We start from the raw sequence: 15,233 nt of genomic DNA on the forward strand, positions 1-15,233 counted from the left end.
GTAGCATTCATATTCTATATGTCGCAGATAACCTGGAGTATCTGTAGGGTTGTTGGGTCCCTCTTTGCCACCGGCAGGAGGTTTTTGGGGTGGAGCCTGAAGAGAGCGGCGTTTGGGGAGGGGAGGGACTTCAATGCCATAGAGTCAAATTGCCAAAGTGGCCATTTTCTCTAGGTGAACTGATCTCTATCGGCTGGAAATCAGTTGTGTCAGTTCAAATTTATTTGCAGTCAAAGACCAGCAGCAGTTGATATATTATCAGCCAGATCAGTTGTAATTGCAGGAAATCTTGAGCCAGTACCTGGAGGCTTGGAAATCAGCACAGGAACAAATATGGTAATGAAGTGCAAAAAAGGTGTATTTGAATGCTACATAATTATACAATGAACTATACTATAACAACCAAATATTAATGCTATATCTGTTGCTATAAATAATGATTTATATAATGCTATATCTATCTAATATTAATGCTATATCTATCCTAATATTAATGCTATAATGTACATCAGCATTGTACTTTACCAGTATGGATACTTACCAGTGTGGATACTATTAACTTTCTTACCTGTATGGATACTATTAGCTTTGTATTGTATAGACTTCAACGTCATTGAAGTGAATTCGTTTGCACTTTAGTTTAGGATAGATATAGCATTAATATTAGGTTGTTATAGTATAGTTCATTGTATAATTGTGTAGCATTCAAATACACTTTTTTTGCACTTTGTTACCATATTTGTTCCTGTGCTGATTTCCAAATCTCTGAGATATATGCACAGTGGTGTCTATTTTTCCAGCAGTACCTGGAGGCTGGCAACCCTAAGTATCTGTGTTACTCAGGTGAATGTTCTCCGCTATGTCTCATCCACCCTGTACTATAAAATCAAAGCGTTTCTTTGTGTCTCCCTTACCCGGCTCCCGCCACCATGAATTGCGGGCAAGCATCACTGCACATGAAGCATGAAACTCAAATGATGAGGCACACACTCCAAGCCACCAAGAACCAAATTGTGGGAACGGGAAAATGGGCTGGTTCGTTTTCGCAGCCCCCACACACTGTGTCAGCCATCACTGAAAGGTGTTGCCATTAGCTTGTCCATAGGAAAAACAGGGATTTTTTTGAACAATGCAGGCCTAGACTTGTTAGAAAACCTGGATGTGTTCGGAACAAAAAGGATCTTCTACCATGGAATAAGTTTTCTCAATGAATTAGCTCTGTTCTCAAATGATGTGAATTCTCTTAAGGGGGCTCTAGTCATTCTAGTAAGTGATTCCCCCCCCCCTCTTTTTCTTGCACAGATTCATTTCCCCAGACTTTGGAGGTCTGCTTCCAGAGGGGTTCCCACAGCTGGACACATTGAGGCATTTCGCAAACAGGTCAAGAAGATGGTGGGATTGTTGCTGAGAGGGCCTTTGGGGTTCTGCTCACTTCTGCATCCCCTCTTCTGCTTTGTCGAGACTTTGAATGAGCCTTCTCTGCTTCTCTGAGCCACTTTGTATTTCTAGCCATGCTCACGGTGCATAATGGGGTTTCATTTTTAAATGACACCATTAGAATACAGATAATCTTTGTCTTCTTTTGGCAGTAGATTTTTCATTCTCCACATGGCTGATGCCTTTGATGGATGGGTTGTATCTTCACCCCAAATTAGGGAGAAATAGGTTTTTTGCATTGTACATGCAAAAACAAATTCTGCCTTCAGGTACCCATCGACCTTCCATACCCCAGCAGCCAGTCCAGAAGGTGGAATGTGAATACCCCCTTTCTCCCAAATTGGGTAGGCTGTGGGCTCTTCCTTCCTACAAAACTAGATCAGGGGATTGCTACTTTCCTGCTAGTCCACCAGAAGCAGACTGGCCATTATGGCCACTAGGACATGAACACATGAACTGCCTTCTACTGAATCAGACCCTTGGTCCATCGAAGTCAGTATTGTCTACTCGGACCGGCAGTAGCTCTCCAGGGTCTCAGGCTGAGGTCTTTCACATCACCTATTTGCCTAGTCCCTTTAACTGGAGATGCCAGAGATGCCAGGGACTGAACCTGGGACCTTCTGCATGCCAAGCAGATGCTCCACCACTCCACCACAGCCCCATAATTTTCCTGGTGGTCCAATGGACTCCCCATGGCAGCACGGTTGGGCCAGCCCAGTAGCAGAATGGCAGCACGTGGTCTAATGGAGGCCACATACCATGCTTCTGACATTGGGGTGGCCCAGCCCAGGTGTGTGGAGCAGGTAGGCTCATTCGTGATCCACTGGGACAGGCAGGCTGCCTTTGCCTCCCTCCTCTGGGTGGGGTCAGGCTGGGCCAGGGGTGGAACAGGCAGGTAGCTTCTCCCTGGAAGTCTATAGCCAAATGAAGGACAAGCGTTGGCCAGAATCCATCCTTTTCCCTTAATGGTCTCAAGAAAGACTCATCCGAGACAAGATGGGTTTTACTCTCTCAAAAGTGGTGGTTTGGAGTGGTGGACTCTGATCTGGAGAACAGGGTTTGATTCCCCACTCCTACACACGAAGCTATCTGGGTGACCTTGGGCTAGTCACAGCTCTCTCAGCCCCACCTATGCACAGGGTGCCTGTTGTGGGGAGGGGGAGGGAAGGTGATTGTAAGCCGGTTTGATTCTTCCTTAAGTGGTAGAGAAAGTCGGCATATAAAAACCAACTCTTCTTCTTCTTCTTCAGATTGACCTCAAAACTCAGATCCCGAGCCATTTTTCCATTGCCGCTGGGAAGTGGCTCATTACCAGTGATCAGCCCACAGGAGGAAACACGGCTTGGCCACTCACACACACGTCAGAGGCTGCGCTGACAAGTTATTTGCTCATCTGTCCTGTCAACGGGAGTCACTCCAGGAATGATTGTGTACCAAGTCGTGACCAGCCCTCATCTGGGTTTGGTGTAGAGCTACCCAGCATGGAAAAAGAGAACGCCCCCCTCCATCCATTGTCCCAAAACCCATGGGAATGGGAAGAGGCTCTTCTTGATAATGTAGGGTTAGTGTGAGTTACATGGCAGTGGGCAGTGATGGCTTTTACACTGGACACATGGTTGATGCTGGTATGGGGCCATCGCACAGCGATTAATCACACAGACTGTGGGAGTTATAGTGTCATTAGTGGGGATGAGGCGCCAGGGGATGAGTTTAAGTAATTAATGGCAGTGGTGTTGGCTGAGGGAGGGGACAGAGGGATTATGTTATGAAAGAGAAGCATAATTCACAGATATGGCAGAGGGGGGCTCATTGGTTTAGGGAAGATGTATGTAATTCAACGGTTGACCAATGGACATCCACCATGTACTGATGACCAAACGGAACCAGTTCCTTGGAAGGAGTTCAATTCACAACACCGTCCATGAGCAATGGTTGCTTGGACCAGCTCCACACTGGGAAAATTTGGATGGTGGAATGAACAGAGTGGGCAGAATCATCAATTGGCTAGACCTATTAAAGCAGGGGTATCAAACAGCACCCCCCCCCCCATTCTCAATCTGGGCTGGCGAGGCATGGCCCAGCCCGACCAAGTGACATTTATGTCATATCCGGCCCTCGTAACAATCGAGTTCGACACCCCTGTATTAAAGTGTCTCTGCACTTGGAAGAGAGAGGGAACTTTGAGAACTGCATGATGTCAGTATGGGGGCAGATTCTTGTCCAGAGTGTATTTGCACAAGCAAAGGGGCACAGAATGCTCCAGATTTAAGTTGCTCGTCCTCTGGAGCCTAGCACCAAATGAACAGCAGATGATTCCCACAATGGGGCTGGGGCATGTCCAAGCTTAAGACAATCCACCTCTACAGGAGATGGATCTTCATCAGGCAACCTGTCAGCACAGGAGGTTATAGGAGAGTCATCCAATGTTCACACATGAACATATGAAGCTGCCTTATACTGAATCAGATCCCTGATCCATCAAAGTCAGTATTGTCTACTCAGACCAGCAGCGGCTCTCCAGGGTCTCAGGTAGAGGTCTTTCACATCACTGACTTGACTAGTCTCTTTAACTGGAGATGCCGGGGACTGAACCTGAGACCTTCTGCATGCCAAGCAGATGCTCTACCACTGAGACACAGCCCTTCCCTGTCGCCAAGGAGGATTCTTGATCGGGTGGCCAATTGTGTCTGGAAAGGTGGGGCCGGCTGTGCTATTAGACAGAGAGCCTGGAGAAGGGAGGGAGGAGGCAGGATGAGAAGCCAAACAAGCGGCAGCGACAAAGGACTGCACAGAGCACGTGCCGTACTGGGTTCTTACAGGTAATCCAGGTGCGCCAGGCGTTCCAGGAAAACCTGGGGGCCCCTAAAGGAAGAAACAGTGAAGTCATACCTTGGAAATCATATTGGATAGTTTAGGGAAGGTGGGTGACGACGAGTTGATGCTCAAAAGGGGCATGGTTCCTCCACTCCTCAGGCAGGGCCTCCTTTTCTTCTCGGCTCAGTCCGAGTCACCTTTCCAAATTAGCCACCATCGTGTTTCCAAGAGCACAGCTGTTTAAAGAACAGAGTCTAGCCCGTCCCTTCCCTCTCTCTGATGGAATCGGATCTCTTTTGGTTTTGAGGCACATTAACCAGGGAACCGGAACATTCAGGGCTTTTTCTGGCAAGCATGAGTGGGAGGTGTAAGGGGCGGGGGGGGGGAGAATGTAAGCTCCCGGTGACTCTTCTCCGCCTAGCTTAGACGGGTTTCAAGCTGTGGGTAACAAAAGGATGCTGCCAGGGACAAAGGCCTGAGGGCAAACAAAACACACAGATGCCAAAGGGATGTACTCACAGGCGGTCCAGGAAGGCCTCTCATACCAGGCGGGCCCTGTGCAGAAGGAAAAGGCAAGAAAAAGGAGATCGTTTCTAATTCAAGGATATGCAGGAACATCATCGCTGTCCAACGTCCTCAGATAGTGTTACCTGCTCCCCTCTTTCACCGCGTATGCCAGGGATCCCGGGAATGCCAGGTCCTCCAGCACAATCTTGGTCGTTCTCGCTCTCTCCCTGGAAGAGAAGACCAGAGGCAGTGAACTAACCTTATCCCTTCCAGGTTGGCTAAGGCTCCCAGGGCAGCCATTTTGTGGTCGGCTCCATCTCCTGCAGCAGCCATTTTGTGAAAGTGTCAATAAGCATGTGGACCGGAATGAGCCTGTGGACATTGTGTATTTGGATTTCCGAAAGGCTCCTGACAAAGCCCCCCCACCAAAGACTGCTAAGCAAACTTCATAGCCATGGGATAAGAGGACTTGTCCTCTTATGGATTGAGAGCTGGCTGAAAAAGTCCTCTTATGGATTGAGAGCTGGCTGAAAAATAAGAACATAAGAAAGGCCCTGCTGGATCAGACCAAGGCCCATCAAGTCCAGCAGTCTGTTCACACAGGGGCCAACCAGGTGCCTCTAGGAAGCCACAAACAAGACAACTGCAGCAGTACCATCCTGCCTGTGTTCCATCGCACCCAGTATAATAGGCATGCTCCTCTGATACTAGAGGGAATAGGTATGCAGCATGACTAGTATCCATTCTAACTAGTAGCCATGAATACCCCTCTCTTCCATGAATATGTCCATTCCCCTCTTAAAGCCCTCCAAGCTGGCAGCCATCACCACATCCTGGGGCAGGGAGTTCCACAATTTAACTATGCATTGTGTGAAAAAATACTTCCTTTTATCTGTTTTGAATCTCTCACCCTCCAGCTTCAGCAGATGACCCCGCATTCTAGTATTATGGGAGAGGGAGAAAAACGTCTCCTTGTCCACTCTCTCCAAACCATGCATAATTTTATAGACCTCTATCATGTCTCCCCTTAGCCGCCTTCTTTCCAAGCTAAACAGCCCTAAGCGTCTTAACCACTCCCCATAGGACAGATGCTCTAGTCCCCTAATCATTTCCTAATAGGAAGCAGAGAGTACGAATCAATGGTCAGTTCTCACAATGAAGGGATGTGAGCAGTGGGGTCCCTCAGGAATCTGTGTTGGGACCAGCGCTTTTCAACCTGTTCATCAATGACCTGGAGTTGGAGGTCGCAGCAGCCATTTTGTGGTAGCGCCCACCACCTTGTGTCAGACTTCCAGTGGTGCCCACAGGGCAGTTCCATGCACAGAACACTGTTGGCCTCTGACAGCTTTCCATCTGCGAGCTAATTCAATCACGGCAGCTTTGATTACACAAGCCGCCATTTCCTGATACTGGATCTCTAACACAGAACAATTACTGCAAATGTAAGCAATGTGGATGAGGAGATCTCTACTAATCCCAGCTACATTCGTCCAATGCTCTTGGATCTTCATACTACCCCATCCGAAAGTACATCTATGGGGACCTCTTTCGAGTCAACGGCGAGCTCCAGACAGAGAAGAATCTCATTAAATTGAAAGCTAATGACCCTGCAACAAAATTAAATGCTGGGCATCACCAGACAAAGTCATTCCAAGACTTAAGAAGAGCCAAACCAGATGATTGGGCCAGCCTCCTGTTGGAACTATACTGAAATGCAATGGCTTGGAGCCCACCACTCTATTTCGTTGGTGCGGAAGCAGCGCCTCTGACAGAACGGCTTACCCATCTGCGGAGGAGGGAAAGCTGATTTTTGTTGATTTCCCCCATATTCCTGCTGCAAACTTCCAGTTTGTCTCCCTGCCTATTCAGCACAACTGGGAGGAGGAAGCAAAGAAGGCTGCAGTCGGGGGTGGAGGCAGGGGATTGTCTTCCTGTAGTACAACTCTGTTCACTCTGCTTAGGATACCAAGCCTTTGTTCCCCAAAACATACAATGGATTGTATCAGCGCATCTTGTCATGGCGACTGTGAGCTGCACAGGACTGGTGCTGAAAGCATTCTGTATTTGTAAAATTATGCATGGTATGGAGAGAGTGGGCCCTGACCTGGATAGCCCAGGCTAGCCTGATCTCGTCAGATCTCAGAAGCTAAGCAGGGTCAGCCCTGGTTAGTATTTGGATGGGAGATCACCAAGGAAGTCCAGGGTTGCTGTGCAGAGGAAGGCACTGGCAAACCACCTCTGTTAGTCTCTTGCCATGAAACCCCCCCCCCCAAAAGGGGTCGCCATAAGTCGGCTGCGACTTGACGGCACTTTACACACACACACACACATGGAGAGAGTGGACAGGGAGAAGCTTCCCTTATGGATACAGCCAAGAATTTTACTCACCCGAGCCTCCTCTGCTCTGGGGAACTGGGCAAAGCACTGGAAAAAAAAGAGAGATGTGGAGAATTCAGTTCCTAAAATAAACTTTGCAGCATGATTCACCAATAAAGTTCAGCATGTTGCCCAAATTGGCTGGTGGATGCCAGGCAGCCGACCTGCAGAAACAACCAACATGGGACCTCGGAACTGTAATATCTTCAGAGGTGCCAAGGAAGCCATGCACAATTTGGAGGTGTACCCTAGACTGAATCCCTTGTAATACTGCAGCGGCTGTCAGGGCACAGATTTTGGAAAACATATGGTTGCCCGTGCTGTTAAGTTGTATCCTGGCATCCCCTGTGGCATGTCAAGGGATCCCAAGGAGATCCCGGACTAGCATAATGTTTTGGGCTAGGCCTGGATAGCTGCTGAAACTCCCCTGGGAAGGGGAGAGCAAAATTAAACCACTCTGTAACGTGTTATGGCAGTCAGAGTGTCAGAATAGGACCTGGGAGCTCTGGGTTTAAGGCGACACTCTACTATGAAGCTGACAGGATGACTTTGGACCAGTCACTATCTTTTAGCTTCGCCCACCTCACAGGGCTGTTGTGAAGATAAAGTGGAGGGATAATCAGTGTATGGAAAGATGGGGGGGGGGATAAACATAATAGAAGATGAGATAATTGCATCTGATCCTGCCTTCTTACTATCCCAGCCCTCAAGCTTGACTGGCCTCCATATGACAGATGCAATATTAACCCCGTGACCTACAAGGACAGCACCCAAAATGCATTCAATGCCTGAATCCATATGGGCCTCTTTGCAAATGTGACTTCCAAAGCTTACACATGTGCACCTTGGCACAGTCTTGATCTCTCGGCAGGGTCAAACATTGCATAAAGCCAAAGGCAGCTTTATTGCCTCCATATTCAGAAGGGAAATGTGTACTCCCTGAGAGCCAGGGTGGTGTAGTGGTTAAGAGCAGGGGACTCTAATCTGGAGAACTGGGTTCGATTGCCCACTTCTCCACATGAAGCCTGCAGGGTTACTTTGGGCTAGTCATAGTTCTCTCCGAACTCTCTTAGCCCCACCTACCTCACAAGGTGCCTGTTGTGGGGAAAGGAAGGGATTGTGATTGTAAGCAGCTTTGAGACTCCTTAAGGTAGAGAAAAGCAGGGTATAAAACCCAACTCTTCTTGAACACATGAAACTGCCTTATACTGAATCAGACCCTCGGTCCATCAAAGTCAGTATTGTCTACTCAGACTGGCAGCGGCTTTCCAGGGTCTCAGGCTGAGGTCTTTCCCATCACCTACTTGCCTAGTCCCTTTAACTGGAGATGCCGGGGATTGAACCTGGGACCTTCTGCATGCCAAGCAGATGCTCCACCACTGAGCCGCAGCCCTTTCTTCTTCTATAGTTGCCTTCAGCAGCCTTATTTTGGGTCTCCCCCACCCTGCCTTGCTCTTGCGGAAAGTCAAACACTTATCAGGAACCCATGGGCATTAAGAGGAAGCTTGATTACACTGTGGGGAAAGGTGGTTTTTGAGGCTTACCACAATAAATACCAGAGTACTCTCTCACTGGCCTTCCCAAAATATTAAGAACTGCCAGTAAATGCTGGTTTGCTGAGGGTTTGTTGTTGTTGTTGTGGGCATATGCTTTAAATGAAGAGACACAAATCTGTCACAGCAAGGTTGCTGGTTTGACCTGCAATCTATTCAAGTCTTCTCCAGGAAGCTTATGAGAAGGAGAGGCTGATGGGCTACTCACCCGTGCACAGTTCTCTATGCCAGGGGCTCCCGGCATACCCTGGTCTCCCTTCTCCCCTTTGGTTCCCCCAGGGGTCGGGAGGGATTGAAAGTGAGCACAATCCCCACAAATGTTCTGGCATGAGAAAGGAAAAAGAACAGTCCATCAATGGCTTGAGACACATAATGAACCTGGAAGGAACTTTGGCTAGGCTCGTACGATCCTTCTTCACGGACCATGTCAGAATACTTTGATTCACGTTTGTGGCAAACCCCAGTTTGCCATTTGGCCTGAAACAGCAAACTCCAGCTTGTGCTTCTGCTTTTGATATGGTTGATCCACAGTTTGCAGCTCCGGGCATGAAAAAAGCAAACAATGGTTTGCTAAAAACTAGGATGTAACCATTAGCTTGTGGCGAGAAGAGGAAGAACTGTAGTGCAGCGGCTCCCACCTTGTGGAACAGGGCCCCTGAGGAGGAGAGTGGAGCACTGCCTCCAGAAATTTTTGGGAGATGATGTAAAGTCAACTTATTGGCAAGGGCATTGGATGGGGTTTCAGCTGCAGGCCTTTTCTTGGGAAGACGGAGTCAATGGGGTTTTACGGCATTTGTTATGTTTTTAATCTTGCAATTGGAAGCTGTCCTATGCCACAAGGGAAAGGCAGGGTATTAAGTATTTTAATAAATGGAATAAATGAAATGGTGCCGAGCCCAAGGTGGCTTCCAGGATCGTTCGTGGTTTGGCCACCACATCTGAGTACTCCGAAGGCTGTATTTCCAACCCTGACTGTTAGCAGCATGAAGCTCAAGTAACTAGGGGTGGATGAATCCAGCCAGCTCTGTTTAGGAGCTAATCTGGTAGGGCCAGAGGGTTTCTGGATTGGGGTTGGCAATTCATGATGACAATGTCTCAGCACTTCATTCAGTGCAGCTGCAACGGACTGTAGAAGGAGCTGAGTTCTAATTTGACGTTTGTTGCTATGTGCGCATCACACTTTTTCGACATGTTCCTCTGTTATTTTTATTGTGTGTGTATTAAGTGCTGTCAAGTCGCTTCCGACTCATGGCGACCCTATGAATCAATGTTCTCCAAAATGTCATATCTTTGACAGCCTTTCTCAGATCTTGCAAATTGAGAGCTGTGGCTTCCTTTATTGAGTCAATCCATCTATATTATTATTTTTATTACAATCTTTGATTCCATCTGAAATAATGTACCCTGGGCAACAGTTCTATCAGCACTCTAATCCAGGTTGCCGTTGTAAGAGACCATCTCAGACAGATGGCTTGTCAAAGCTCTTCTTGAAAGGAAACCCCCCTCTTCTCCTGTCCGCTCCCAGGGTCACATTGAACGCATGCAGCTAGCTGCCTTATACTGAATCAGACTCTTACTGTGCATTCCCAAGAATTGGCATACGGGAATGGCGGGGAGAAAGCGCAGGCGAGCTGTCTCCTAATGCCATTCCCCGTACGCCATTAAACAAAAAAAAGCCGTTTTGCGGGGTTTTGTGTTTTTTTTTGGTTTAACGGGGCTTTTTGCCCCATTGAAAACAGCGAAACTGCGCCTGCTAAAAAGCAGGCACAGCAACGCAGTTCCTGGCACCAGCATAAAGGGGTGAACAGGGACAGGAAGCCGCTGACCAGCGGCTCCTCCCCCCAGCCCGCCCCGGGAACGCCCCCCCCTGGCGCGGCAATTCTCCGCCGTGGCCTGTGCCAGGGAGAGGCTGTGTCAGTGGAGGGGCGAGGCGTGGCTCCGCGGTGCTTGGGCGCCGGCGGAACTGCCCTCGCCGCCAGCGTAAGTGCTTCCTGATGCGTGATTACACGCACTTTCGCTGGTGGCGAGGTCACGCCTCCTCCTAAAATGACTCCCCCCCTCAGGAATGCCCTGTTAGTTTATCAAAGTCGGTACTGTCTAGGACAGACTGGCAGCGGCTCTCTGGGATCTCAGGCAGAGGTCTCTCACATCACCTGGAGCAGCCAGGTATTGAACCTGGGGCCTTCTGCATGCCAAGCAGATGCTCTACCACTGAGTCGCAGCCCCTCCCCTAGGTCACCCATCCTTTGTACCACATTAACAAAAGGTGATGCAGGGTCCTTCCTGACTCACCCTGAGCACATCAATGCTCTCAGCAGCCAGCGGTCCCTGCAAAGGAAAGATGGAGAACAAGAGGGAAATAAAAAGCACACGGACAAAAGAAAATCCATTTCCTCAGCTGGGCGCGCAGCAGAGAAACACGAGCTTTTCAAGAGAGGCCTGCAAAGGGCGGCGTAAAACTCCTGGCGGGGTCCCTCAAGCAGCCTGGCTGCATCCTGTGAACAACACGCTTTCCCCAGTTTGGAACTAATGTGCATTTCTCACTGGAGGGGGTGGGGGGTGCGTTTGGGAAATCAGCTGAGCAAAAAAGGGGGGAGCACTAAGCACAGGCCTGAGCGAGGGCAGGGGGAGGCAGACACTGCAGGTCCTGTACCTACCGAGTTTCCCGCTGGCCCAGGCAGTCCCGGCAAGCCATTGTGTCCTGGGATGCCCTAAAGGCAAGGAGAAACTTTGAATATTGGAGTCCTTCTCGGCATCCTTCTTCTGAAATGAACCTTCCTGCCTGGAAAGGGGTCTTGCTCTCAGCTGTGGGAAGCCTGGTGGTGGTGGGGGGATGACTAGAACTTGAGGCTTCTACTCCATCCCCTCCAATTGGGAAGCAGTTAGACCCCCCCACCATATAAACACACACACCCCTTCCTCAGCCCCTTCATCTGCTTCTAAGGTCCTGGTTAATTCCCAGCCAGACTTCTTGATAAGCTTCCTGCCTCTGGGAAACAAACATACCTGGACCTGGCAATCTGCTAGCGACCTGTGGCCACCAAATCAGGATTCCCTTGCCCCTCTCTGCCCAGATCTGGTCAGCTGTGATCTTCAGTTCCAGTCCTCTATACATCAATGGGAGTATAGTGCCCAGATCACGCGAAGTGATGGTATTGCTTTACTCTGCTCTGATTAGACCTCACCTAGAGTACGATGTACAGTTTTGGGCACCACAATTTAAGAAGGATGTAGACAAGCTGGAATGTATCCAAAGGAGGGCAACAAAGATGGTGAGGGGTCTGGAGACCAAGCCCTATGAGGAAAGGGTGAAGGAGCTGGGTATGTTTAGCCTGAAGAGGAGAAGACTGAGAGGGGATATGATAACCATCTTCAAGTACTTGTAGGGCTGTCATATAAAGGATGGCGCCGAGTTGTTTTCTGTTGCCCCAGAAGATCAGACCAGAACCAATAGGCTGAAATTAAATCAAGAGTTTCTGTCTAGACATTAGGAAGAACTTTCTATCAGCTAGAGCAGTTCCTCAGTGGAACAGTCTTCCTCGGGAAGTGGTAAGCTCTCCTTCCCTGGAGGTTTTTAAGCATTGGCTAGATGGCCATCTGTCAGCAATGCTGATTCTATGACCTTAGGCAGATCATGAGAGGGAGGGCATCTTGGCCATCTTCTGGGCATGGAGTAGGGGTCACTGGGGGTGTGGGGGGGGAGGTGGTTGTGAATTTCCTGCATGGTGCAGGGGATTGGATTAGATGACCCTGGTGGTCCCTCACAACTCTATGATTAGAATCATAGAATCATTCTACCTCCCTTTTCTGCTTCTTCTCCCTGGCTGCATCCACATGGCAATGATTCTCTACTATGTACTCATGGCTACTGTAGATGACAACGATGGAGTGTCTACACAGAAGTCTTCTTTGTGCTTTCCTTGGTATCCCCCTGCCTGCTATTCCTGCTGGAGGGCTTTTGGCCAGATTTTTTAAAATAACAATAATAGCTACAGAGCTATAGCTTTATAATGCTATAGCAATATAACTACCGATATTATTGGTAGTAGCTATAGAGCTGTAGTTTCATGATAGTATAGCAATGTAACAACTACTGATATTTTTAAAAAGATAGCAGAACGTCTGCTGGTGCCATGGGTGGGAGTAGGTCAAGCATGAGAAGATACTGAGGACAAACAGTGCCATTGTAATGTTGTACGTTCCCTCCCACACAGTGGACAACCCTGCTTTGTTCACAATCTTTCCAGAGGGATCATACCACAGCAAGTTTGGGAAAGATTGCAGCAAAACAGGGGGAAATCTGAATAGTGGCCGATTGTCCCTTATTCTTTGATATGGTTGGCTTTCTGATGGCGATCATCGGGCACCAATGGGGACGGAGATATTGTCAGCAAGTGTTAACCTGATCTGGAAAATAACGTGGTTGGGTTTGAACATGGAGATTGAGAAATTTCCCTTGAGCAGCGCTATTAAAATGGAACATCCACGAAACTCAGCTCCTGGGGTTTCCAATCTGTAAGGGCAGTGTGTGTGTGTGTGTGTGTGGGGGGGGATTTTTAAACTATTTTGTCTCCTGCTGATTTTCCCAACGAAAACTGCACCCTAGTTGATTTTGTCTGTACCTGTGAGTTTCCCCCAAATAAGGGTAAAAAGCAATCTGGAAGTTGCCATTTTGAAAAGGGCATGAGGAAAGTAAGCCTCGCTACTTTTCACGCCAGGCTCTCCCTTCAAACCACAGCTTCAGCAATTACGTTTGATGAAAACAAAAGTCCGCAAAAGAATGGTGGGACTAGCCATGGAGATCAGTTGTAATTCCAGGAGAACAAATGTTGCCAACTTGGGAAACTCTTAGAGATTTGGAAGCGGTACCTAGAAAATGCGGAGTTTGGGGAGGGGAGGGAGCTCAGTGCGGATATGATGCCATGGAGTCTGCCCTCTGAACTTGCCATTTCCTCCTTGGAGTCCACCCTCTGACCATTTCCTCCAGGGGAACTGATCTCTGTAGTCTGGAGATCAGTTGAAATTCTGGGAGAACTTCAGCCCTCCCCTGGAGGTTTGCAACCCCAAGAGGGCTGGCTCCAGAGGGGGGCGACTTCAGGCATTTGCTGGAGCTCTTAAGGTCAGCCAAAGGTCCCAATTGTGGCCAATCTGAAATGCCCATTCTCAGAACACGCAGCAAAAGAGGACTCCTGGATTTCTACATCCCACCTCTTCCACTTGAAGAGGACCCATGGAGATTACCTTCTGGAGCTGGCGTCAAGAAGACATACGCATCTCCGACCACTTACCTGTCTCCCAGGAGCTCCTGGCGGGCCAGGTGGTCCTGGAGCGCCTGGCGGTCCCTGCACCACCCGCAAAGAAAGAGGAAAAGGGGAATCTGTTAAGGGAACGTCTGACTAAATCATGGGGACAGCGGAGCCAAAGTTGCCGCGCACAGAGGAGCAAGCATGCACATCCACACACACACACCTGAGGGCCCGGCTGAGGCTGCCAGGAAGTCCCGATCCACAGTCCTGGGGCTCCCTGTGGGTCCAAACGGGGAGAGCGTTTAGCACAGGCCAAGCAGGACACGGCCCTTCCGGCCTCCCGAGGAGCAAAGGCGTTGAGCGCTTGAGCGGAGGATGGGGGGGCGGGCTTGAACCATCACCCAGCCTGGCAGCGAAGCCCCAAGGCCGCGGGGAAGGGGGAGCGCGAAGCGACGCTTACCGGAAGACCGATGTGGCTCGGATCCACACGGGAGCTGGGCGTGCAGGTACATTCCCCAGGATCACCCTGGAAAGACAACGACAGAGATGAGAGGTGAGGGGCATGGATTACCAGGAGCAGGCGAGGCAGGAGTGGAGTAGGCTACATGACAGTGTGAACCTGAAGAGTTCAGAGGGGCCTTTCCTGCTGAACCCCTGGCTTGAGTCCTTAACCAAGAGTGAGGCAGGGCTGGCACCAGCATACCCTAATGTGGGGCAGCTGACGGGGACCACGGCTTCTGGTAGGGCCCACTGCTGATGACTTCCTACTCATGCATCCCCTTTGATGCCTATGCACACCCTTCCAGTGCCCGCTTGGAAGCCCTTTGCCACTTGTGCTCCCAGTGGCATATGCTGCCTAGCGCTGCTGGAGAAGAGCATATGGGTGGTGCACGAAGCATTAGCGTTCCTGGGGTGGTGTGGTTAAGAATGACAGACTCTAATCTGGAGAACCGGGTTCGATTCCCCACTCCTCCACATGAAGCCTGCTGGGTGACATTGGGCCAGTCACAGTTCTCTCTGAACTCTCTCAGCCCTACCTACCTCGCAAGGTGCCTGATGTGGGGAGGGGAAGGGAAGGTGATTGTAAGCCGGTTTGAGACTCCTTAAAGGTAGAGAAATGCGGGGTATAAAAACCAACTCTTCTTCTTCTTCTGGTGGCCATGGCAGTTGCATTCCTAGCTGCACCCAGCACTATCAGGGAAAGGGTGTGCAGGCAGTATGGGTAGCTATTACTGCAGGTGGTGGGAGAGCTTGTGAGTGGGTGGGAGAATGATGGGCAAGACAGCGAGGGCATGTGAGT

At 49.5% G+C, this 15,233-nt stretch overlaps 1 protein-coding gene across 1 annotated transcript in view; it reads right to left on the reverse strand.

Annotated features, from left to right (window-relative positions):
* The window catches only part of COL16A1 (collagen type XVI alpha 1 chain), a 133,820-nt gene that overhangs the window by 26,091 nt on the left and 92,496 nt on the right, over positions 1-15,233 (reverse strand). The window contains exons 35-44 of the mRNA XM_056846435.1: positions 14,394-14,459; positions 14,157-14,210; positions 13,976-14,029; positions 11,345-11,398; positions 10,980-11,015; positions 8,896-9,009; positions 7,147-7,182; positions 4,902-4,985; positions 4,771-4,806; positions 4,255-4,299 (exon numbers count right to left, since the gene is read on the reverse strand). Coding sequence (XP_056702413.1) covers positions 4,255-4,299; positions 4,771-4,806; positions 4,902-4,985; positions 7,147-7,182; positions 8,896-9,009; positions 10,980-11,015; positions 11,345-11,398; positions 13,976-14,029; positions 14,157-14,210; positions 14,394-14,459 — 579 coding nt within the window. The remainder of the gene's footprint in view (positions 1-4,254; positions 4,300-4,770; positions 4,807-4,901; positions 4,986-7,146; positions 7,183-8,895; positions 9,010-10,979; positions 11,016-11,344; positions 11,399-13,975; positions 14,030-14,156; positions 14,211-14,393; positions 14,460-15,233) is intronic.

The sequence above is a fragment of the Euleptes europaea genome, chromosome 3 (assembly GCF_029931775.1).
Source record: "Euleptes europaea isolate rEulEur1 chromosome 3, rEulEur1.hap1, whole genome shotgun sequence".
In the NCBI taxonomy this organism is placed as follows: Eukaryota; Metazoa; Chordata; class Lepidosauria; order Squamata; family Sphaerodactylidae; genus Euleptes; species Euleptes europaea.